We start from the raw sequence: 25,498 nt of genomic DNA on the forward strand, positions 1-25,498 counted from the left end.
CACCTCAGTGCCCTGGATTTGCAGAGACAGACGAATTTACCAAGCCAGTTCTACCTGCTATACCCCATAAACATAATGCCCTGAATTGTGCCTAACTTCCCTCTGATCTTGGGTCACTGGGTCTGCCCTTTGGTACCAGCCTCTACAGTTTGTTTTTCTCACCCTAGGGGGATGGAAATTGCTCAGTCCACTCTACTAGTTAAATCCCAAAACGCAAATGTTCATGTTGTAATTAACACTGCAAGACAGTAAACTCTAAACACACAAGATTTTTGAGCACTGGCTTTGGGCACCTATCTGACCAGAAAATAAGGATCCTTGTGCCTACCACCTGGCGTCACAAGATATCACAAGATAAGTGGCATAGCTGGCAAACTAAAGTGGTGGAAGAAGGTCTGCTGAGTCTTCCTGCATCAAGAGGGAGAAATCTCTCAGACACATGGATCTGGCTGCTTTTTTTTTTTTTCCCACAAACTGCCATCCTTTTAACTTGATTTGATATTATCGAATCCAAGAATAAACTCCATTAAGCCAGAAATCTCATAAAGTAATGAGCTTCTTTACTCCATTCCCATTTTCTAGAGAAGAAAGCTGAGAGCCTATCTAGGTAATGGCTTGAACTGAGTGATATGGCACACCAGTTTCCACATCTAGTGGTCCAAAGGAAAAGTCAAGAGACCAGCTGAGAAGTGAAATCAACTTATAGTGAGGTTCTCTAGTATTTTAGTACACCAAGTCCTTAGTCTCACCAAGTCTCACAGAGCTTTCTCCTCATCTATCCATCCATCCATCCATACACCCATCCATTCTATTTCTTGTATACAAAGACCATTCCAATTTTATTCTCTATCAGGTTACCTTGCTGTATTACTACATTGTTCTAGGATTTCCTAGGACGTCTTCTGTCTTTTAAGAATCTTAGTAATATTTGCTTCCTTATCTTAGGAAGAAAAAACTGAAGAATGCAACCCTAGCAGTTACCACCATCTTCTACTCCCCCAAAAATAAACAACAAATAAAATGTACCATTGCTCAAGCTTGGAAAGTCTTCTCTTTTTTCTCTCACTTCTTCATTTAGAGAAAGAAAGACTTGATGATAAGGAGTCATTCTATGCTTGGGTTCCAATCCAAATCCTTCTGGATAACTAGTAGACAAGAGATTGTTCACTATGAACTCCAGTTTCTTTGAGATCATTCCATTGTTCTTTATTACAAATAATTATCTTGCAACCTCAGTACACATCAATATGAAGAAAATTTGTCTAATCAAGTTAAAGCAAACACCTATGACAACTTCCATGACAGGTATTATACGAAAGCATTCTAGAAAAAAAGAAAAACACCTTCTCTTTGTCCCTATCTTATTAAATCCAATCTATGCTCCCAAACAGACCTCCTCAACCTCTCTTGGTTTATCCATCATGAGAACTGGTCATTTCTTTTTGCATTGAACTCTGCTTTTGCTTGGCACTAATCTCATCCCTCATGGAATGGGCCTGGGGCCAGCTTCATGGGCCTGTGACCTGTGTAGCTGTGTATGGTCCGAACTCAGAAGGGTCCCATGCTTGGGCTCTGCTGTCACCATCTTGAAATTCTTAGTAATTTTTGAATAAGAGCCCCGCATTTATACTCTGCTGGAACCCTGCACATCATACAGCTGGTTCTAAGTGGGGCGAAGTGGTTTACATATTAGGTTCCCCATGGACCATGTGCTCCAGAACTCCTGGCCGTGCTCATGTCCAAGTACCCTCTTCTCTGGGCCCCTCACCCAACCAAGCAGAACAGACACTCAGTACAAGTTTGTGGATTGAACCATAAATGACAAACAAGGAAATGAAAAAATAACCAGCATATAAGGATGTCCATTCTTGAAATTTCCAGAATAAAGTCCCTTTGGACTTTGGAGGCCACTTTGCTATACAGAGGGGAGGGCAGAACTTCAAGCACACGAATCATCTGGCATTCTGCTCCTCTTACCCATGCTTCCAGCATGGATAGGGCCTAATTCTTGAAATACAGAAAAGAAAGAAGCACTTCCCCAATTTAATCCATACACTGAAAATGGATTATTTTATTTCAAACAAATAAAAAGGCAAATACCTCCTCTGGGCTAGGAGTGTTTTCCAGTGCTTCCCAGAGTGTTTTTAGACAAGTCAACTCGTGGTTTGTAACGTTCAATAGTCAACTCGACAGGATTTGGGGGACTTTTTTTCAAGTAATCAAATTTGTACTGGGATAAACACAACTGAGAAAAGGACAAGAGTAAAGTGTAATATCTCATAGTCCTCTCTTCCTCAACATGATTCTATTAATAAGAGACAATATTCTTAGGCAGTATAATGCCAAGGCACACATGATGTATGATATATACCTACTACCACACAGAGAGAGAGAGAAAGTGCACATACACAGAAAAATCTAACGTTTTCAAACTTTGAACTTCAGGAAAGGGATTTAAATAGCTTTATTTAATAATTTAATAGATTTGTATTCGTATTTCTTATACAAGGATGCTTATGGATGTCATTTTATATCACAAATTGTGTGTGTCTGTGTATGTGTGGTTTTTTCGTTTTGTTTTTTTTTTCCCTGCAAGCAAAATTATTCCTGGCTTGCATGATTTAATTTATTATATATTTTCCCATTCTAAGATTTCATTTATCAAAAGTGAGTATTTCTGAAACCTGGCTGCATCATAAAATCAATGTATGTATTTAATGTTGGAGTTTTCTGCCTGCCTCTCCCCACCCAAATTAAATCAATGAAGTATCTTACAGCCTGAGAATTATGGAAATATGTTAAATTATTATTTCATGATGCTCCTAGCTGTTCAGTCACATGGACAGGTTTGAGGACTACTTACCGTATTATCAAATATTGCACATAATTTGGACAACCAGATAAACAAAAGGATTGTATCATCTATAATTGATCGACTTCAATCAAGTGTCCTCTAAAGCTTTCTTTCCTGCATTGACCACTGGCAAGCAAGGAGACAAGTGGGCAGCTCTAACCTTCTTGCACTGAGCAGCAGAAGACAATGCATGAGACACATGAGGAAGCTGGCATTAGAATTATAGGTGGCAAAGATAATGTCCCAGTGTTCCTGAAGAAAGCCCAGGATGTTGAGAAGGCTGAGGCATTCGGAGAGGGACTGCTGGGGCTTGGAGAGGCAATAAAGAATGACTTTATTTAAACTGCTGTATAGAGCACCGATGACAGCTTCCCTCTGAGCAGAGGCGTTCTCGATGACCTGTGTCATAAAATAAACACACACAGACACATACTTGTGAACACTTTGAAGTTTAGATACCAACCCAGTTAACTGTGAAAATGATACAATCTCAGATTCTTTTCTGTATTTCAAAAAGTGACACTTCTAAAATCAAAAAGGACTACCTTCCTCAACCTTGGAGCTTCTATTTAAGTGGATGACCAATAAAGGGAATTCAAACGTTTAAATTTACCATAAATTGGTGTTAAAAAATTAAAAGTTTACCACAGTCATATTATGTAAAGTAGACATGGGGACCAGAGATTTCTGAAATACTGGTAACATGGTTGACATTCAGTATATAAGAACATGCTATTAATAGGGTCTAGTTTTAAAAAATGTTATTAATACTAGTTATCAGGTATAGATTGTTAGAGCATTCCAGTTATCATGCTAAGCATTTTTGCATTTGTTTGCGTATGTTTACATATATTGCCTCATTTAAACATCATAATGTCGTAAAGCAGACACTAAGATTATCCCACCTTAGGGATAAGAAGGCTGAGAGTCTGAGAGGTAGGAGAGGTAGGTGGTCAGCAAGAGTCAAACCCACACCAGACACGTGAGCCGTGCTGTTAACTACTATATCTTCTAAAGGAGATGTGCATCCAATGGATTTTAGTTCATGAGAGATTTAGAGGGGGAAGGCAGAAGGTCCTGATTTGTGGCCTTAACACTGAAGCCATCCATCTGTTTAGCTTCATTGAAAAGAATCCATAGAACAAAAATTATGTGCAAAATGTTTCAGTCTATTAGAAAGTTCATTTGTTAGTTATAGATTGCTCTCCTCAAATCTCATAGGTAATGCAAGTGTTTATACTAATTAAGTTTTATTTAAATCTGCTGGAATTTGGGGTTCATGTTTTTTTTTTTTTTTTGCGGTACATGGGCCTCTCACTGTTGTGGCCTCTCCCATTGCGGAGCACAGGCTCCAGACGCACAGGTTCAGAGGCCATGGCTCATGGGCCCAGCCACTCCGCGGCATGTGGGATCTCCCCGGACCAGGGCACGAACCCGTGTCCCCTGCATCGGCAGGCAGACTCTCAACCACTGCGCCACCAGGGAAGCCCGGGGTTCATGTTTTTATCATCATCCTCTCCTACTCTACAGATGGGTCACATCTTTCAAACTGAGGTTAAGAGGTGTGCGAGTCACAGGCAGCGAGCAGGAGAGAAGAATGGTAGATGTGGGCAGTGAGAGTCCTTGGGCCTGGCACCCTACTGAAGACATATCAGCCCCAGGAAGCACCAGCTCTTTGATATTAGCTCTGAGTATTTGCTTAGACCATTGGGGAGCTGCTATAGATTGAATGTTAGTGTCACCCCAAAATTCATATGTTGAAACCCTAGTCCCCCAGTGTGATATATCTGGAGATGGGGTCTCTTGGAGGTAATTAGGTCATGGGGATGGAGCTCTTATGATGGGATTAGTGCCCTTATAGGAAGAGATAAGTGAGAGTTTGCTTCCTCACTCTCTCCATCATGTTGAGGGTACAATGAAAAGATGACCCTCTCTAAAACCAGAAAGAGAGCCTCACCAGACAACAGATCTGCTGGCACCTTGATCTTGGACTTCCTAGCCTCTAGAACCCCGAGAAGTAAATGTTTGCTGCTAAGTCACCCAGTCTATGGTTCTCTGTAATAGCAGCCCAAACTCGCTAAGACAGGAGCTCAGTGGCTACTCTCATTTTCAACATGACCTCCCAAGAATCTGATTTTAATCCCCTCAGAGCTGACAAGGGATATTTCTCCCTCTAGGAGTTATTCTTGAAGAAACCTCTGAATACATTCTTTTCAGGTTGCCTAGAACTGTGCATCAGCCAGACTGACTATCAATCTAGGAACTGTGCCAAGGCCCAGTCCTGGGGTCTGCAGGGGACTCCACAGACAGAAGGGTGCTGGGGGCACTGATGTCATTGTCTCTACGAGGCATGAAGAGGAAAGAGAGGGGCTCTCCTGGATTCTGCCACAGAGAATGCACCGAGAGCTGCAGGCAGGAGCTGCTGGAGTCAGATTTCTGCTTGGTAAGAGAAAGCGCTTCCCAACAATCACAGGTGTCCTGCTGACTGGAACCCCCTTGTACCATTGAGAGCTCCTCACACAAGGATGGTTCAAGGAAACAGTGAATGGCCACTTGTCAGGAAAGGTTTCCAGAATGAAATGAGAAGGAAGGACCAAAGAAAGGGTTCAACTCTAGAATTTTGAGATTGTTTGAGTCTTTGCATATGCCTGTGTACAATGAAGAATGTGTACACATGTGCACACACATACTTACATCTAGGTGTATCTACAGGCATGCACTGGCATGCATAGGTATGTATGTAGATGGAGAAAGAGAGAGAGAGACAGGGAAAGCACATGCAAGAAAAACAGGACCAGGAAAACATAGACCCTTTCTTCAAATTCAAGAAGGCCCAAATATGACAAATGGAGGTGGATTTTATAGAAGAAAATGAAATAGAACTTTTGGAGATAAAGACCTTTTTCGCCCTTTGTTGATGAGGAATAACAATAATTAAGATTAAACCAACATTCACAGTAAAAACCCAAAGTGGGGTGTGCAGAGTCTAGGAGGTGTCTGTGCAGGGGGCTGCGGCCCCTAATCACCGAGATGGGTCTCAGGTGGCCCAAGGTGAGAACACTGCAGGGCGCTCAACATCTACTAGGTATTAACCTGGGCAGTAACGGTCCTCCCCCTTCCTCCCACCCATCTCAGATTCTATTTCCAGGAAGGACAGCAGGTCAATATGAACCAAGTGGACAGCAGCCAGCAGTGTCATACAGACACCTGGTGGGTCAGCAGAAGCCTTACCACCAGGGCCAACCTGAGGTTCTTACCAACATTATGTGCTCCGTGATGAAGAGAAGGATGTGCCTGGGGTCTGCTGAGAACATTCCACTGTACAGCTTCTCCACCAGCTTCTGGATGAAGTGGGAGATGCTGGCAAGTGAAGGAGCAGCAGCAGCTTCTGCATTTGGCTGAGGCTCTCTAGTACCTGGGGGTTGGGGGAGGGTGACAGACCAAGGCTGAGAAATCATCGGTCTAAACTGCCTTCTCTCCACAACAATCTCCAAGCCCCTCTTGGTAACCAACCACATCTTACTCACCTCTGTACAGCCCACTGTAACCCTGTGTGTACTCTGTTGCTCCAAAAATGGGGTCTTATATACAATAGGTGCCCAATGAACACACATTTATTCAAAGTAAATCAATCTTGAACAATCAGTGATATAAACCAAATGGGGAGGAGGCAAGTACAGAGCAGTATTTCTTCCAGTGGCCATTTGGAAGAAGAGTGGGTGAGAATTTAAGGCATAGGGTAATGGGAAGGCTGTCATGGTGACCCAAGGCCCTGCTGTTATTTGGGCAGAGGATGAAGCTGTAAGGTCGGGTCATCTATCTGTGCTCACCAACACAGCAGGCGTTGTGCTCAGACATGGATGCAACGATCTCAGTTAATCTTTAAAGCAACACTCTAAGTTAGCCATGACTATCCTCCTCACTCACAGGGTCAGGCACCTGCCCGGAGTAACACCACTGTCCAGTGACAGAGCCATGCTCAGAACTGGGCTACCAAGCTCACGCTTTTCATCACTCCACTACCCTACCACACTTCAGATACCCCAGAAAAGTCAGGGCTTCTGCATTGTGGGGCAAGAGGAGTCCAGAAGATGAGCTGTATCACTAAGGATTCCATGACTCAAGAACCACAGAAAGAACTCTTGTTTAATCTTGTCGGGAAGGTACAGCTGCCTCGGAACCAAATGTTCTGAATGAAGTTTCAGTTTGAACTTCTTAGGGGCAATGGCAGCGTCTTCACCCAGGTTCATTCATTTAAGAAACATTTGCTGTGCCCAGGCATAGGTGAGCAGAAGAATGTTAAATTCAGGTTGACATCTTGACTCCCCTCACAGGAAGAAGAAAATTCTACTGAAGCTAGAGGCGAACTGATTTTGACTCAGAAAACAGGACTTTCCATCTCTGACTGACCCAACAATGGCAGGGGTGACGTGGAAAGTAGTAAGTATGCCATCCCTGGGGTCTCCGAGCAAAGTCACTGAGCTCTTGTGAACAACAAGAACAGGTGGACGGCATCTTCCTGTGGTTCCTAAAGCACCCTACAGTCCTGCAGCCTAGACTTCCTCTAGAGTCCTGGGGTCAGTGGCTGGCAGGATTGTGACTGTGCTGCTCAGCTGTCAGCAGCTTTGTGTCATGAACAGGAGGAGCAAGTCATCCACCCCCACTCACCTCTAAGCATTGGTGCCTGACCTCCACTCATCACGTGAAATATTTCCATGGTGGAAAGCAAGACCTCAGATTGAAAGTCTCGCTTCTGTTGGCCGGTGGCATTGTCTGGAGAAGCCTGGAAGTAAACCCTGGACTAAGACAGCAGCCACATGGCCACGATGTCCACTCAGTGCCCACCAGGTCCCTCTGCCTGGCCCATATGCTAATACTGCCACTGCTGGGAGCTTGGGCTGCCAATAGCTCACAACTGCCCCTTCTCTGGGGCACTGTCCTCTGCTGACCAAACTGCCTCAACCAGGAAGAAATGCCTACTTCCTAGGGCAAGGAGTCAAGGGGTGAGGGGCCCACAGCCAATGACCATCTGTCAGGTGCCTTAAGGTGGGGCCAACTCTGGGATGCAGATAGCACACTACTGCTCTGATCTAGGCTACTGCTGAGACCACGTCCTGGCTAGGTTCTCCCCTGTTCTCCTCTGCATCCCTTCTCTACTTTCCTGAGAGCACCGCCCCCCAAAAAGTACTTCCACAAAATCACTGTCTCAGGCTCTGCTTCTAGAAACCTGGCTAAGACCTGCCCTCATTCATCTATTGACTTGCTGCTTGGTGAGCTCCCTGCTCTGCCGGGGCCTGTGGTTTCTGGGGGATGCCCTCCCACCAATCACTGCAGCGCCAGGAGAGGTTCCTGACCACCAGCCAATTGGCATGGACAGGCCTGGATGAGCTCTCTCAAGAGATCAGCCCTCAGGTCTCCCTGGGCACACCCAGCCCTCATGGTGCTCATGCCCTCCCAGTGCCCATGCCCTCCCACAGCATAGAGCCCAATGAAACCCTTTCCAACCCACCTCCAGGAGCACCTCCAGCGGCTGCCACTGCTTGGGGTTGGAAGCCCCAAGCAAGAGCTCCCTCAAGAGTAGCTGCATGAATTCCCTCAGCTGCTTCCGGGTGGGATGTGACTCAGCAGGAGCCTGCAGACCCTCCTCAGTGCTGTTGCCTTCAGGCTCAGCCTCAGGACTGCTGGTGTCCTGGGTAGACTCAGTCACGGCCCCCTCAAAGACAAGAGAACCCCAGCATGAGCGGCCTACCCTGCCTCAAAGCGCTCTCACATCCACCTCTGAGGTGTGCATGGTGGGATTCTCATCAAACCCATTAACGTGTAAGGAAACTGAGGCTTCGAGGAGGTAGGCAGCTCACCCAGAGTCCCAGGGCTCAAAGATGGCCTGATGTGGCCTCCGAACTCCAGATGGGTGGGAGTGTGGACAGAAGCTGGGCACAGAGCAAGAGAGACCTGCAGTGCTCAGCGAGGAAGCCCAGGATGTATCCCGTGCAAGGCACTTCCTCCTCGGTGCCACAGCTCCCCATCAGTCAAATAGTAGTGATGGAAAGGAACACACGAAGATGTGTGAGGATGCAGTGAGAAATAGTGCATGTAGCAATGCCTGACCCTGGTGTACGGCCAAGATAGCTGGATCCCACCTTCCTGTGGGGCCCTCACCTTTACTGCCTGCCAGGCTCTGCTGATGTTGACAGATAGGACCTTCAGGTGGGAAGAGAAGTAGGACTTCAGCCAGTCCTGGCGTCCAAGTCCCTGAAGTGCCTTGGCCTTCACTTTCTCAGTTTTACATTTATAAAAATATTGGGAGATAAATGAGATGGGGGTCATTAGCCCAGATACATCCTGGAAGACATGGAGATGCTGGGAGGCCAAATGACACGCCCAAGGACACCCGGCCAGGGATGCCTGACTCCTAGCCCATGAACTTTTCATTCACGTTTGTCTGTTGGTTTCTCCCTTGGCTCATTCATAAAATTAATGCAGCAATTCTTAATTAAGCCATAAAATGAATTTAACAGCACCTAGGGAGGTGATGACTGCATTAATTAGCGCCATGCGGCCTTGACTGGAAAGATGCCATATAAAATCATAGCAACTAGAAACCCTTTTGGCCACCAGCCTTTTGCATGCAGGAAGTCTGTCATGTGTTCTGTGCAACAAAGGCCTTTTGGAGCCGACTTGGAGCTGAAACAAGGCAAGGAGCTATGGGGATAAGAGCTCTGGAACTGGGGCCTGTCTCATCCACAGCAGGCTGGGAGGTGACTTTGGGCCAGGCCCTCCCTCAGGCAGGAACTATTGAGCGTGGGGAGGCAGAGGCCTGGGTCAGAGTGTGCTCTGTGGCTGCTGGTGGGCAGCCGGCTGGAACCCTGACTCAGCAGATGGCGAGCCTGGCCTGTGGGCGAGGGGCTGAGGTGGGGATCTGGGCTGAGAAGGTCAGTCCGTTGACTCCAGGGCCCAGCCTGCTCCAGGTGGGGGGAATGGTGAGGGGCAGTCTGTAGGGTTGCCTGCCTGGCTTCTGGGTGGGGGTCCCATCCCCCACCCCCTTCAGTGCTGCTCACAGTGCCTTCCTTCGCTCTTCATTGCATCTTTTTTCTACCTACTTTTCTAGTATGTTGCTTTAGTTGATATTAACCCATCAAACTATTTTACCTTTTTGCAAATCTTCTAGTCTTTACATTTTGTCTTTTTATTAAAACTAAATACTCAGATTTTATTAGGTCATTTAATGTTATTTTAAACTGACCGATGGAAAGGACATGGGCTTTGGGGTGAGAGACTGAGGTGTAAATCTTGGTTCTGTCACTTATTAATCACATAAGCTGTGGCATGTTTCATCTCCTCAACTCTTTTGTGAGATGGGTCTCATTGTCCCACTAAACCGGGAGGAAACCAGTCTGTGCCGCTTCACCTCCCTGAATCTCCCCCTCCCCTTTAACACCTCCTGCATCAGGGTATGTTAGGGAATGTGAAGCACCAGGCTCAGGGCTGTTGCAGGTGCTCAGGAGATGGAGGCTGGCACCATGGATACACTTCTAGAAAAGAAGAGCTAAAAGAGCAGGTTCATTCACTTGGTCATTTAGCAAATAATTACAGAGCAACTATTACCTGACCTCACTGTGCTTGGCATGGCTTCCAGACCCTCTACTTACCAACATACCTAGCGTGTTCCTTTGGCTACAGTTACTGATTTGTAGACAGGCGTTGCTAATTCACTCTCCCTGGCTGGGTCTCACCTCCTATTCTATCACGACGGGTGATGAGCAGATTTCTGCTCTTCCTCCTCCTGCACCTGCCTTCACGCCTGTCCTCGCCCGCTCCTCTCAGGTCCCAGATGCTCTTAGCCCACTGAGTCCCCTGATTGGCTGGGACTGGCTCTTGCTCTCAAACTCACTCACATCTCTTCCTGTAGCGCCCTCTCTACCCCCACACCCACACTTTGTCCTCAAGACCCAGTTGGTCCCTCTGTGCTCCCAGCTGGGCCCTGGCAAACCCTCTGATTGAAAGATGCTGTGGCCTGTAAACAGGACAAGTGTGCTGCAAAGAAGATGGGACACTGTGACAGTTCCACCCCTCCCCTGGCTGGGGCACCGGCCGCAGGTTTCCTGGGGTGGAATCTGTTGTTTCATATGATCATCAATGTGTGGGTATTCCATATAAAATTGGACTTGATCTACCATCAAATTTCTCATTACTGAGATTCCTGACAACTCAAAAACTTATTGACTCTCAGAGCCAAAAATGACCTGAAGCATCATCTCATAAAGAGAAGGAAAATTACCCAAGTTGTTTACTTAAGGTTTCAGCTAAGTTGCCTTAAATGTATTTTAATTTGGGGAGGGGTGGGGAGGAATTTTGTCCTTTGCCTTTGAAGGGTGATGACGCTCACCCCTGCTCTCACCGTGGTAGGGCAGAGGCATGTCCTACCTGATGGGTTCCCAGGGGGAAGGTGACTGCAGCCAAGGTCTGGAGGAACTCTGGGGCCCGCCAGGCCGGATCCTGGGGGTAGGTGCTGTGCACGAGGCCAAGGAACTGCAGCACGCTGGCTGGGAATGTCTGTTCCCAGGCGCTGTCTCCAGAACCTGTTGAGGGCTGATCAGGGACACACTTCATGAGAGGAGGTGCATGGGAGCATGACTTGGGGCTGCACAGGAACCAGAAGATTTGAAATCTAGGGAGATGGCCTCCTTTCTGAGACTCTCAACAAGACACCTTACTGCAGGACACCTAAAACTGTGGATTAGAACAGGATACTGGTCATCAATTGAGGAAGGGTTTAATACGTGCAGGCTTGCTCTAAGGGCTTCACACAAATTCCTCTTCTCACCTCACAACAACCCTCTGAGGCACGTTTTATATTTACCCCTATTTTACAGATGGGAAGACAAAGATACAGAGAGGTTAAGTAGCATGTTAACGTTCAACCAGCAGATAAGGGGCAGAGCCAGTAGTTGAACCCAGGCAACCTGGCTATAACGTCTGACTGCCTTCCCCATACTGCCTCTATGTGGTGTGACATGGCCTCTGTGCTCAAGGAACTTGCCAATTAGGGTTGACACCAGCCTTCCCCAGCTCAGTGCTAATGCTCCCAGTTACAGACCCTGGACAAACCCTGTCCAAGGCTGCCAGGGCTTGAGGAGCCCCTTCCGCACCAGTCAGGGCTCTGGAATAGATCATGTTGCACTGAAGTGATACCCAGTACCCTGAGGGGACCCAGGCACCTGTTTGCCTCAAACCATAACCTGGTCTCGGCCACATGGCTGAGCCTCCATTGTGGCTGCACACTAGCGCCTTGCTGGAGCCCAGCTCCCTTAACCAGCTGTGCCCAGTCACTCTTTCTGGACACTAACTCTAGCCTCAGTGTGTCCAGCTGCTGCCTGAGGTCCTTCTCTGTCCTGGATGGACAGCCTGGAACTTGAAAATTGAGCAACCTTAATATCAGGGTCATTCCCTACGTAGCCACGCCAATAACTAGACTGAATGACCCTCAGCCTACTCCTGTGGATGTTATAGGTGACGACGGGTCTTCCTCTTGCCAGTTCCTCATCCCCAGCCCCTCCCACCGCGGCTTCCTCATTTCCCAACCAGCCTGCCTCGAGTCCTGGCCCTGTGTGCATGAGTTCGCATGTCCTGTTTACCAAATAGGTACCAAATGTCTGGAACTAAGCCTCATTCTAGAAAACTCAAACCTAACTGAAGAAAGGCAATACGTATGGGACAACTAGAGAGAGGTGTAAAATCTCATTTCCGAGATTCTGTGAGGGTTTGGTATGAGCTGAGCAGGCAGGCAGAGGAAACCTGCTTCTGAAGTCACCTGCACCTGGCTTCTCCACCAGGTTCATACAGCACGATATTAGATTTAGAGGGAGGACCAGAAGTCAGAGTTCAGAGAGCTTTTTCTGGAGCTAGTTGGCCTGGTTTGAATGCTGCCTCTGCCACTTACTAACAGTGTGGTTTTGCACCACTTTCTTAATCCCCCTACACCTCCAGTCCCAACTCTGAAAAACAAGGATCATAATATGACCTATTTCATAAGGCTGTCATGAGGATTAAGTGAGACATTTTAGTGCTTCAGGCTTATTTTCACAGTGATTAGCACAGGGTAAATACAGAGGAAGCTGGGAGATAAGGTCAGATATAGAGGACTTGGACTTTTGGAAGAATCTGGATTTGAGGTACTAAGAAACAGACATCCCCTGAAGGTCCTTAGGCAAGGTAGTGCCCTGGAATGAAATGCTAATGCTGGACACACGTGCCTCCACCGTGCCCTCGCTCTGGAACCCTGCCTGAGTGAGTTAACCTCCACAGCTTCAATGTCTACATTTGCACAAGGGAGAGAATGCTGTCTGCTCCCAAGGATAGGTGCACATAGCAGAATCGCTAACATCTACAAGACGACAATGTTAAATATTGACAAGGACCAGGAGCAACTAGAACCTTCCCAGAATAAGAGCTGGTGAGTGTAAATTGGCACTTCACTTTGGAGAACTATTTGGCAATATCTACTAAAACAAATCATGTGTAGATTATAACCCACAACTTCACCCTGCGTATATTTCCTACAGAAAGAAGTATGTATGTCCACCAGAAGACATGTACATAGCAGCTTTATTCATAATATTTCCAAATGGAAACAACCCAGAATGAATATATAAATAGTGATCCATTATCACAATAAAATACTACTGAACAATAAAAAAGAATGAACCAAGATGGTGGGGGAGTAAGACATGCATGGAGATCAACTTCCTCACCACAAATACATCAAAAATACATATATATGTGGAACAACTCCTACAAAACACCTATTGAATGCTGGCAGAAGACCTCAGACTTCCCAAAAGGCAAGAAACTCCCCACGTACCTGGGTAGGACAAAAGAAAAAAGAAAAAAACAGAGGCAAAAGAATAGGCACAGGAGGGGACCTGCACCTCTGGGAGGGAGCTGTGAAGGAGGAAAAGCTTCCACACACTAGGAAGCCCCTTCACTGGTGGAAACAGGGAGTGGGTGGAGGGGGGAAGCTTCGGAGTCACAGAGAGCGCAGCAACAGGGGTGCAGAGGGCAAAGCAGAGATATTCCCGCATGGAGGATTGGTGCTGACCAGCACTCACCAGTCTGAGAGGCTTGTCTGCTCACCCGCTGGGGCGGGTGGGAGCTGGGACCTGAGGCTTTGGCTTCGGAGGTCAGATCCCAGGGAGAGGACTGGGGTTGGCTGTGTGAACACAGCCTGAAGGGGGCTAGTGTGCCACAGCTAGCCAGGAGGGAGTCTGGGAAAAAGTCTGGAACTGCCTAAGAATCAAGAGACCATTGTTTTGGGGTGCGCGAGGAGAGGGGATTCAGAGCTCCACCTAAACGAGCTCCAGAGACAGGAGCGAGCTGCAGCTAACAGCGCGGACCTCAGAGACGGGCATGAGATGCTAAGGCTGCTGCTGCCGCCACCAAGAAGCCTGTGTGTGAGCACAGGTCACTGTCCACACCTCTCCTCCCGGGAGCCTGTGCAGCCCGCCACTGCCAGGGTCTCATGATCCAGGGACAACTTCCCCGGGAGAACACACAATGCGCCTCGGGCTGTTACAATGTCACTCCGGCCTGTGCCGCCACAGGCTCACCCCACGTTCCGTAACCCTCCCTCACCCCAGCCTAAGTGAGCCAGAGCCCCCTAATCAGCTGCTCCTTTAACCCCCTCCTGTCTGGGCAAAGAACAGACGCCCTCAGGCGACCTACACACAGAGGTGGGCCAAATCCAAAGCTGAACCCCAGGAGCTGTGCGAACAAAGAAAAGAAAGGGGAATCTCTCCCAGCAGCCTCAGGAGCAGTAGATTAAATCTCCACAATCAACTGATGTACCCTGCATCTGTGGAATACCTGAACAGACAATGAATCACCCCAAAATGAGGAGATGGACTTTGGGAGCAACTGTAGACTTGGGGTTTGCTGTATGTGACAGACTAGTTACTGATTTTTATGTTTATCTTAGTACAGTTTTTATTGCTTGTTATCCTTGGTGGATTTGTTTATTGGTTTGGTTGCTCTGCTTTTTTTAAAATTACTTTTAAATTTTCTTATTTTAATAATTTTTTATTTTAATAACTTTATTTTATTTATTTATTTATTTATTTTTCTTTCTTTTTTTTTCCTCCATTCTCTTCTGAGCCACGTGGCTGACAAGGTCTTGGTGCTCCAGTTGGGTGTCAGGCCTGAGCCTCTAAGGTGGGAGAGCTGAGTTCAGGACACAGAACCACAGGAGACCTCCCGGCCCCACGTAATATCAACCGGCGAGTGCTCTCCCAGAGATCTGCGTCTCAATGCTAAGACCCAGCTGCACTCAACAACCAGCAAGCTCCACTGCTGGACACCACATGCCAAACAACTAGTAAGACAGGAACACAACCTCACCCATTAGCAGAAAGCCGGTGTAAAATCATAATAAGATCACAGACACCCCAAAACACACCACTGGACATGGTCCTGCCCACCAGAAGGACAAGATCCAGCCTCAACCACCAGAACACAGGCACCAGTCCCCGCCACCAGGAAGCCTACACAACCCACTGAACCAACATAACCCACTGGGGGCAGACACCAAAAACAATGGGAACTACAAACCTGCAGCCGGTGAAAAGGAGATACCAAACACAGTAAGTTAAGCAAAATGAGAAGACAGAGAAATATGCAGCAGATGAAGGAGCAAAGTAAAAACCAATGACCAAACAAATGAAGAGGAAATAGGCAGTGTACCTGAAAAAGAATTCAGAGTAATGACAGTAAAGATGATCCAAAATCTTGGAAATAGAAGGGAGAAAATACAAGAAACGTTTAATAAGGACCTAGAAGAACTAAAGAGCAAACAGTGATGAACAATACAATAAATAAAATTAAAAATTCTCTAGAAGGAATCAATTAACAGAATAACTGAGGCAGAAGAACGGATAAATGACCTGGAAGATAAAATAGTGGAAATAACTACCACAGAGCAGAATAAAGAAAAAAGAGTGAAAAGAATTGAGGACAGTCTCAGAGACCTCTGGGACATTAAATGCACCAACATTCGAATTATAGGGGTCCCAGAAGAAGAAGAGAAAAAGAAAGGGACTGAGAAAATATTTGAAGAGATTATAGTTGAAAACTTCCCTAACATGGGAAAGCAAATAGTCCATCAAGTCCAAGAATCACAGAGAGTCCCATACTGGATAAATCCAGGAAGAATCACGCCAAGACACATATTAATCTAACTATCAAAAATTAAAAATAAAGGAAAAAATCTTAAAAGCAGCAAGGGAAAAGCCACAAATAACATACAAGGGAATCCCCATAAGGTTAACAGCTGATCTTTCAGCAGAAACTCTGCAAGCCAGAAGGGAGTGGCAGGACATATTTACAGTGATGAAAGGGAAAAACCTACAACCAAGATTACTCTACCCAACAAGGATCTCATTCAGATTCGATGGAGAAATTAAAAACTTTACAGACAAGAAAAAGCTAAGAGAATTCAGCACCACCAAACCAGCTTTACAACAAGGAACTTCTCTAGGCAGGAAAAACAAGTGAAGGAAAAGACCTACAATAACAAACACAAAACAATTTATTAAGAAAATGGTAACAGGAACATACATATCGATAACTACCTTAAATGTAAATGGATTAAATGCTCCAACCAAGAGACACAGACTGGCTGAATGGATACAAAAATAAGACCCGTATATATGCTATCTGCAAGAGACCCACTTCAGACCTAGGGACACACACAGACTGAAAGTGAGAGGATGGAAAAAGATATTGCATACAAATGGAAATCAAAAGAAAGCTGGAGTAGCAATTCTCCTACCAGACAAAATAGACTTTACAATAAAGACTATTACAAGAGACATAGAAGGACACTACATAATGATCAAGGAATCGATCCAAGAAGAAGATATAACAATTGAAAATATTTATGCACCCAATATAGGAGCACCTCAATACATAAGGCAAGGGTCAATAGCCATAAAAGGGGAAATCCACAGTAACACAATCATAGTAGGGGACTTTTTAACACCCCACTTTCACCAATGGACAAATCATCCAAAATGAAAATAATAAGGAAACACAAGCTTTAAATACACATTAAACAAGATGGACTTAATTGATATTTATAGGACATTCCATCCAAAAACAACAGAATACACTTTCTTCTCAAGTGCTCATGCAGCATTCTCCAGGATAGATCATATCTTTGGTCACATATCAAGCCTTGGTAAATTTAAAAAAATTGAAATCGTATCAAGTATCTTTTCCGACCACAACGCTATGAGACTAGATATCAATTACAGAAACAAAGCTGTAAAAAATACAAACACATGGAGGCTAAACAATACACTACTAAATAACTGAGAGATCACTGAAGAAATCAAAGAGGAAATCAAAAAATACCTAGAAACAAATGACAATGAAAACACGATGACCCAAAACCTATGGGATGCAGCAAAAGCAGTTCTAAAAGGGAAGTTTATAGCAATACAATCCTACCTCAAGAAACAATAAAAATCTCAGATAAACAACATAAACGTACACCTAAAGCAATTAGAGAAAGAAGAAAAAAAACACCCCAAAGTTAGCAGAAAGAAAGAAATTATAAAAATCAGATCAGAAATAAATGAAAAAGAAATGAAGGACACAACAGCAAAGATCAATAAAACTAAAAGTTGGTTCTTTGAGAAGATAAAAAAATTGATAAACCATTAGCCAGACTCATCAAAAAAAAAAAGGGAAAAGACTCAAATCAACAGAATTAGAAATGAAAAAAGAGAAGTAACAACTGACACTGCAGAAATACAAAAGTTCATGAGAGATTACTACAAGCAACGAACTATATGCCAATAAAATGGACAACCTGGAAGAAATGGACAAATTCTTAGAAAAGCACAACCTTCAGAGACTGACCAAGGAGACAGACCAATATAAACAGACCAATCACAAGCACTGAAATTGAAACTGTGACTAAAAATCTTCCAACAAACAAAAGCCCAGGACCAGATGGCTTCACAGGCCAATTCTATCAAACATTTAGAGAAGAGCTAACATCTATCCTTCTCAAACTTCCAAAATATAGCAGAGGGAAGAACACTTCCCAAACTCATTCTACGAGGCCACCATCACCTTGATACCAAAACCAGACAAAGATGTCACCAAAAAAGAAAACTACAGGCCAATATCACTGAGGAGCATAGATGCAAAAATCCGCAACAAAACACTAGCAAACAGAATCCAACAGCACGTGAAAAGGATCATAAAGCACGATCAAGTGGGGTTTATCCCAGGAAGGCAAGGATTCTTCAATATGCGCAAATCAATGTGATACACCATATTAACAAACTGAAGGATTACAATCATATGATCGGGCTTCCCTGGTGGTGCAGTGGTTGAGAGTCCACCTGCCGATGCAGGGGACACAGGTTTGTGCCCCGGTCCGGGAAGATCTCACATGCCGCGGAGCGGCTGGGCCCGTGAGCCATGGCCGCTGAGCCTGCATGTCCGGAGCCTGTGCTCCGCAACGGGAGAGGCCACAACAATGAGAGGCCCGCGTACCACACACACACACACACACACAAAAACCATATGATCATCTCAATAGATGCAGAAAAAGCTTTCGACAAAATTCAACACCCATTTATGATAAAAACCCTCCAGAAAGGAGGCATAGAGGGAGCTTACCTCAACATAATAAAGGCCATATATGACAAACCCACAGCCAACAATTGTTCTCAATGGTGAAAAACTAAAACCATTTCCACTAAGATCAGGAAAAAGACAAGGTTGCCCACTCTCACCATTATTATTCAACATAGTTTTGGAAGTTTTAGCCATGGTAATCAGAGAAGAAAAAGAAACAAAAGAAATCCAAAATGGCAAAGAAGAAGTAAAACTGTCTCTGTTTGCAGATGACAGGATACTATACATAGAGAATCCTAAAGATGCTACCAGAAAACTACTAGAGCTAATCAATGAATTTGGTAAAGTAGCAGGATACAAAATTAATGCACAGAAATCTCTGGCATTCCTATACACTAATGATGAAAAATCTGAAAGAGAAATTAAGGAAACACTCCCATTTACCATTGCAACAAAAAGAATAAAATAGCTAGGAATAAACCTACCTAAGGAGACAAAAGACCTGTATGCAGAAAACTATAAGACACTGATGAAAGAAATTAAAGATGATACAAACAGATGGAGAGATATACCATGTTCTTGGAATGGAAGAATCAACATTGTGAAAATGACTATACTACCCAAAGCAATCTACAGATTCAATGCAATCCTTATCAAACTACCACTGGCATTTTTCACAGAACTAGAATAAAAATTTCACAGTTTGTATGCAAACAAAAAAGACCCCAAATAGCCAAAGCAATCTTGAGAAAGAAAAACAGAGCTGGAGGAATCAGGCGCTGTGACTTCAGACTATACCACAAAGCTACAGTAGTCAAGGCAGTATGGTAGTGGCACAAAAACAGAAATATAGACCACTGGAACAGGATAGAAAGCCCAGAGATAAACCCACGCACATATGGTCACCTTATCTTTGATAAAGGAGGCAAGAATATACAGTGGAGAAAAGACAGCCTCTTCAATAAGTGGTGCTGGGAAAACTTGATAGTTATATGTAAAAGAATGAAACTAGAACACTCCCTAACACCATACACAAAAATCAATTCAAAATGCATTAAAGACCTAAGTGTAAGGCCAGACACTATAAAACCCTTAGAGGAAAACACAGGCAGAACACTCCATGACATAAATCCAGTGAGATCCTTTTTGACACACCTCCTAGAGAAATGGAAATAAAAACAAAAATAAAACAAATGGGACTTACTGAAACTTAAAAGCTTGTGCACAGCAAAGGAAACCATAAAGAAGATGAAAAGACAACCCTCAGAATGGGAGAGAATATTTGCAAATGAAACTGACAAAGGATTCATCTCCAAAATATACAAGCAGCTCATGCAGCTCAATATCAAAAAAACAAAGAACCCAATCCAGAAATGGGCAGGAGACCTGAATAGACATTTTTCCAACAAAGATATACAGACTACCAAAAAACACATGAAAGGATGCTCAACGTCACTAATCATTAGAGAAATGCAAATCAAAACTACAATGAGGTATCATCTCACACCGGTCAGAATGGCCATCATCAAAAAATCTACAGTCAATGCTGGAGAGGGTGTGGAGAAAAGGGAACCCTCTTGCACTGTTGGTGGGAATGTAAATTGGTACAGCCACTATGGAGAACAGTATGGAGGTTCCTTAAAAAACTAAAAATAGAACTACCATATGACCCAGCAATCCCGCTACTGGGCATACACCCTGAATAAACCATAATTCAAGAAGAGTCATGTACCACAATGTTCATTGCAGCACTATTTCCAATAGCCAGGACATGGAAGCAAGCTAGGTGTCCGTCGACAGATGAATGGATAAAGAAGAGGCACATATATACAATGGAATATTACTCAGCCATAAAAAGAAATGAAATTGAGTTATTTGTAGTGAGGTGGATGGACACAGAGTCTGTCATACAGAGTGAAGTAAGTCAGAAAGAGAAAAACAAAACAATATGCTAACACATATATATGGAATCTAAAAAAAAAAAAATGGTTCTGAAGAACCTAGGGGCAAGACAGAAATAAAGACCCAAGTGTAGAGAATGGACTTGAGGACACAGGGAAGGGGAAAGGGAAGCTGGGACGAAGTGAGAGAGTGGCATGGACATATATACACTACCAAATGTAAAACAGATCGCTAGTGGGAAGCAGCCGCATAGCACAGGGAGATCAGCTCGGTGCTTTGTGACCACCTAGAGGGGTGGGATAGGGAGGGTGGGAGGGAGACGCAAGAGGGAGGGGATATCAGGATATGTGTATACATATAGATGATTCACTTTGTTATACAGCAGAAACTAATACAACATTGTAAAGCAATTATACTCCAATAAAGATGTTTAAAAAAAAAAAAAAGAATGAACTACTAGCATACATAATGATGAGTGAAAGAAGCCAGAAGCAAAAGAGTACATACTATAGGATTCCACTGATACTAAGTTCAAGAACAGGCAAACAAATCTATGGTTACACTGTGCAAGGGAATAATAGCAAACGAAGTAAAGTTCCAAGCAAAATAAAATAAACTGTTTGAGAGAGATATGTTAGCATTATTCACTACAATTATATTTCTGACCTTTTTCTCTTATCCTTCTGGTTTTTGCCTTTTAGATTTTGATGCTTGTCTACCATATTTGGTAAATGATGCTTTCATGGCAGATATCTTCATTGAACCAAAATAATCTTCCAGTGACTTTGCTTTTGTTATATGTTTGTTAGATTTCAGAAGACTGGGTCTTGTTTTTTGACCCAGTTTAAGGGTCACGTCTGTTATATGACAGTTAACCATTTTATGTTTGCTATTATAAAGTAAATGTTTGGCCTTATTTTCTTACTTCCCTCAGCATACTATGTATTTTCTTTATTTTAAATGCTTTCATGTTATTCTTTTGGTTTGCTCTTTCTAAATAACATTGATTTAAAAGGGTAACAAACTCTCTATGGTGCAAACAGAAAATATGCATTTTTTTCAGGCATCCCTACATTAGTTGCACATTAGGTCTACAAGGGAGCCATGAATAAGTTTCCCAAAGATGGAAAGTGTAAAGATCACATGTCCTGACTAGGACAAAACTAAACTGGAAATGAATAACAACAATAAAAGAAAACAAAAAATTCAACTACATGGACACTGAAAAGGATGAATCAAAAAGGTCTTTAAATCTGCAATCACAGAAACTCTAGAAAACAACAAAAAATTAAGATGTCACATATCAAAATTTTAGAACTAGCCAGAAAAAAATGAGGGGAATGATAAATATATCCAAAGTTGGTTCCTTACAAATCCACAAGTCCTCAGCTCCTTAAGTAATGGGAGAAGTGAAGCGAGAGCATGGATTTACAAATTAAGAAGAAGAGGGAAATAATCACAGAGAAAATTAAATGAATTAAAGGAGACCATTCGTGCAAACTGAATAAATGGGAAGATTTTTAAAACTACCAATTACCTAAACTAGGTGAAGGAGACATTTAAAAGCCTAAGCAAGGCAATAATGGGAAAAATTCAGGCCCAAGAAGTTTCATAGTATGAAGTCAAGTTTCATAATATGAGTCATGAATTTAACATCATCTTGAACAAAAAGAAAGAAGTCTTTTTTTAGTAAAGCTAGCATAATTCTGATATCAAAACCTGACAACATATAACATAAAGAAAACCACAATATAATATCATTTATAAATATGAATTCAAAATCATAAATTAAATATTTACAAGCAGAATAAGGAAGTATGCTAAATGGATAAGAACAGAGTGACATCTTTGCGAGAATGCAAGGAAATCTATTGATATAATTCATCAGAGGTAAATGTTTAAAAGAAAAACCCATCTGATCATCTAATTATATGCTAAAAGAGTATTTAATAAAAATTAAGTACATTCCTGTTTTTAAAAAGAGCAAAAAGTTTGATCTATACTTTCCAAGCATTATCAACACACACACAGAAAAGTTGGCAAAAGGTGAAACATGCAATTCACAGTAAAATAAGTAGATATGGTTAATAAGCATATGAAAATGCTATCAATCTCAGTGATAATAAATGCAAAAGAACTCAACTTCATCAGTTTGGCCATGTCACTGAGGCTGTGAGGACCGGGCCAAGCCCATCTACAGAGGACGGTGGGATGTGTGTTAGGAGGAATGTACACGTATAATGTCTACTGCAACTTTCCTGAGAAAAAGAATGCATGAAGTACACCTTGACCCACTATCCCACATCCTGGAATTTACACTAAGGAGGTCATCAAACTAGAGGGAAAAGATGTCTGCTCGAGAAAGTTCATTACAGTCTTTTGATAACAACAAACATTCCGAGAAGCTACAAAAATTTCCATCTTCAAATATAGATGATTACCAACAAAATGTTGAGAAAAAAAGGCAAAGGAAATTTATATGGTCTGATCCTCTAAGGATATGGTATACTCTTAGAGAGGTGTCTGGAAGGATATTCCACTAAAGTTCACAGTGGTTACACCTCCGGATGGGAGTGATTTCAGGTTATTTTTACTTTCTACTCTTTTTCTTATTTAAATTTTAAAGGTAATCATGCATCATTTTACAGAAGCAATTAGGTTTCCCCACACATCTCAAACCTCCAGTTGCCTTTAGAGTCTATAGAATGAAGCCAGAATTTTTCAGCCTCTCGTGGGTGTTCTTGTTACCTGGCTCTCAATTACTCTTGCTCACAGGGCACGTGGCCTTTGCCTCCAGGTCTAAAATAACCTCTCCATCCACCTTCAAGGTGGACCTTGAAGGCCTGAATCAAAGGCTCTCCATGTCATGTCTGTAGCAAGCGGGCAGCTGTCTTCTCTAAGACAGGTCTCTCTACCTCATGGGTCCCTCACTCGAGAGGCCCACCTGTCCTGGTAGAGGTGAGCTCCTTGAGGGCAGAGACCCCTTTTCCCCCTCCACAGGGTCCCTGAAGCTCCCAATTTAAAGCAGTTGCTCAGAAATGTTCCCTTTGACTGGAGTCGTTAAATCTCCCAGTGAAGAAAGTCAAATGTTTAAACAAATGGAAAACAGATGTCTTCTGGCAAGAGCCCATAAACTCCACTGGGGACAATTAGGCTGGGCTTCCCATTGAGCACCTAAGTTATCACCTTGCCTCTTCTATCAAGATTTCTGAATAATACCTGCAAATTATCAGCACTACTGGGAAGCTGCTGGGAAAAATCAAGGTTGACTTTTCTGAGCTTGTCTTCCCGTCAGAACCCTGTCTCGGCATGTGGGGAATGGGTCTCACCTGGCTCATGGTGGCTTTCAGCATCTCCAGGAGCAGCAGGGCACCTTCAGTGCACAGCCCAGCCCGGAGGACTTCTTCCCTGTGGTGCTTATGCAAGAGCCACTGAAGCATGGCATCCAGGCTGTCCTGAAAGAGGAGGCAAGGGATGTAAAGAGACCTGTGGTTATGCAGCAAGGGGACCGACCGGCTTTCCAGCCAGCACATGGCATTTCCCAGGGGCCCCAGTGGGAAAGGCAAAACAGCACAGTAGCAGCCCAGGTGGCTGGCCCATTCAGGGAGCTTCAGCCCACTAATGGGGTATAAGGGAAATGCACACCTCCAAGATGGTGCTGAAGATCCACCAGCAACTGGTATCGAATTTAGTTCTTTTGGTCTGACATCACAAATAGTCAATCTCCCAATCAATTTTAATGAATTTTTATAAATGAGATTATAGAAAATGTGACAAATTCAAAGGCTTTAGGGCAACTGCAGAGTGCAACGGAGAGAACATGGGGCTGACAAGCAGGATGATCTGACTTTGCCTCTTAAAAAACTGGGCTTACACAAGCTATTCAGCCTCTTGGCAGTTCAGTTTCCTTCTCTGTGTAATGAAAATTACATTAACTGCCCCATGGGATTGTTATAAATATCAAGGAAAATAAAATATGTAAAACATCTATCACGGGTCCTGACATTCAGAAAATGTTTGTTTCCTGCAATACAGTCTTGGAAAAATTAAAATATAGCATTTTGATTAACTTAGCACAGCATATTAAGAACTTTATTTTGAAGTGTGATCTCTAATACTATTAGCATATTATCAAGATTGTGATAGGTCAAATATAAGGATGTACGAGAGGTGAATTTTTTAGCCCTCTATTTGCAAAGAGGTGCCCCTCCACCCCTGTCAATTCAGTGTGGTTTAACTCAACTCTATTAAGACAAAAAAACAATTTCTGAGTCTGTCTGTCAGGTGCCCAGGAAGGTGAGTAAGAGGCGGGGTCTATTTTTGAGGTGCTCAGTATCTAAGGAGAGAAGCAGATGTAAATGTGCTGGTGACATATAAGGCAAAGGTGAATGCATGATGAGGCCCAAAGAGGAATGGTTACTGTTGTCTAGGGAGTCTAAGCAGGAGGTGGCATCTGAGCTGAGAATTGAGGGAAGACACCTTTCCAGGCAGGTGATGGTGGGAGAAAGGGCTCATTAAAGGCCCAGAGCAGGCAAGGACAAAGAAGCTGGTCTTACTGGGGAGGTGACTCAGGAGGATCACAGCACAAAGGGCCAGCGAGAAAGGAAGCTGGGCTGGGGAGACAAGTGAGACATCCAATCAGGAAGGGTCTTGATGCTGGCTGGGGGACTCTGAATGTGATCCCACAGGAACAGGAGCCAGTGAAGCCTTGGATTTGGTGCAAGTCGGTGAGTTAGTGAACGAGAGGCTGGTGAGAAGGTATATACAGTGAGTGTAGGCTCCTCTTTGGAGAAAATTGGCCAAGGAAAAATAGGAGAGTGATAAACAGGACAGGAGCTGGTCAAGAGTGTGAGTCAAGGGGGCAGCTTCTGGTTTTAGGTGGGACATAATTTATCATACTTATGGTCTATGAGGAAAGAGTCAGTAGAAAGAGATGCCGAAAATATAGAAGAAGGGATGATAAGGGGTGAGGTCACTCAAGAAAGGAGTGGAAGGAATCCAGACCAGCCCTGAAAAGCTGCCCTTCCAGCAACAGTGGAGAGAAGGTGATAAAGAGGGTCATGGAATATACAAGTGGTGGAGGGTGGGGTCCTGAGG

At 43.9% G+C, this 25,498-nt stretch overlaps 1 protein-coding gene across 1 annotated transcript in view; it reads right to left on the minus strand.

The window, feature by feature from the left end:
- Positions 1-25,498, minus strand: part of WDFY4 (WDFY family member 4) — a 260,571-nt gene that overhangs the window by 135,523 nt on the left and 99,550 nt on the right. Inside the window, exons 30-37 of the mRNA XM_060078451.1 lie at positions 23,731-23,856; positions 11,279-11,443; positions 8,364-8,567; positions 7,523-7,637; positions 7,247-7,253; positions 6,112-6,262; positions 3,015-3,253; positions 1,027-1,145 (exon numbers count right to left, since the gene is read on the minus strand). Of these exons, the coding sequence (XP_059934434.1) occupies positions 1,027-1,145; positions 3,015-3,253; positions 6,112-6,262; positions 7,247-7,253; positions 7,523-7,637; positions 8,364-8,567; positions 11,279-11,443; positions 23,731-23,856 (1,126 nt within the window). The remainder of the gene's footprint in view (positions 1-1,026; positions 1,146-3,014; positions 3,254-6,111; positions 6,263-7,246; positions 7,254-7,522; positions 7,638-8,363; positions 8,568-11,278; positions 11,444-23,730; positions 23,857-25,498) is intronic.

Source organism: Mesoplodon densirostris, chromosome 1, assembly GCF_025265405.1.
Source record: "Mesoplodon densirostris isolate mMesDen1 chromosome 1, mMesDen1 primary haplotype, whole genome shotgun sequence".
NCBI lineage: Eukaryota > Metazoa > Chordata > Mammalia > Artiodactyla > Ziphiidae > Mesoplodon > Mesoplodon densirostris.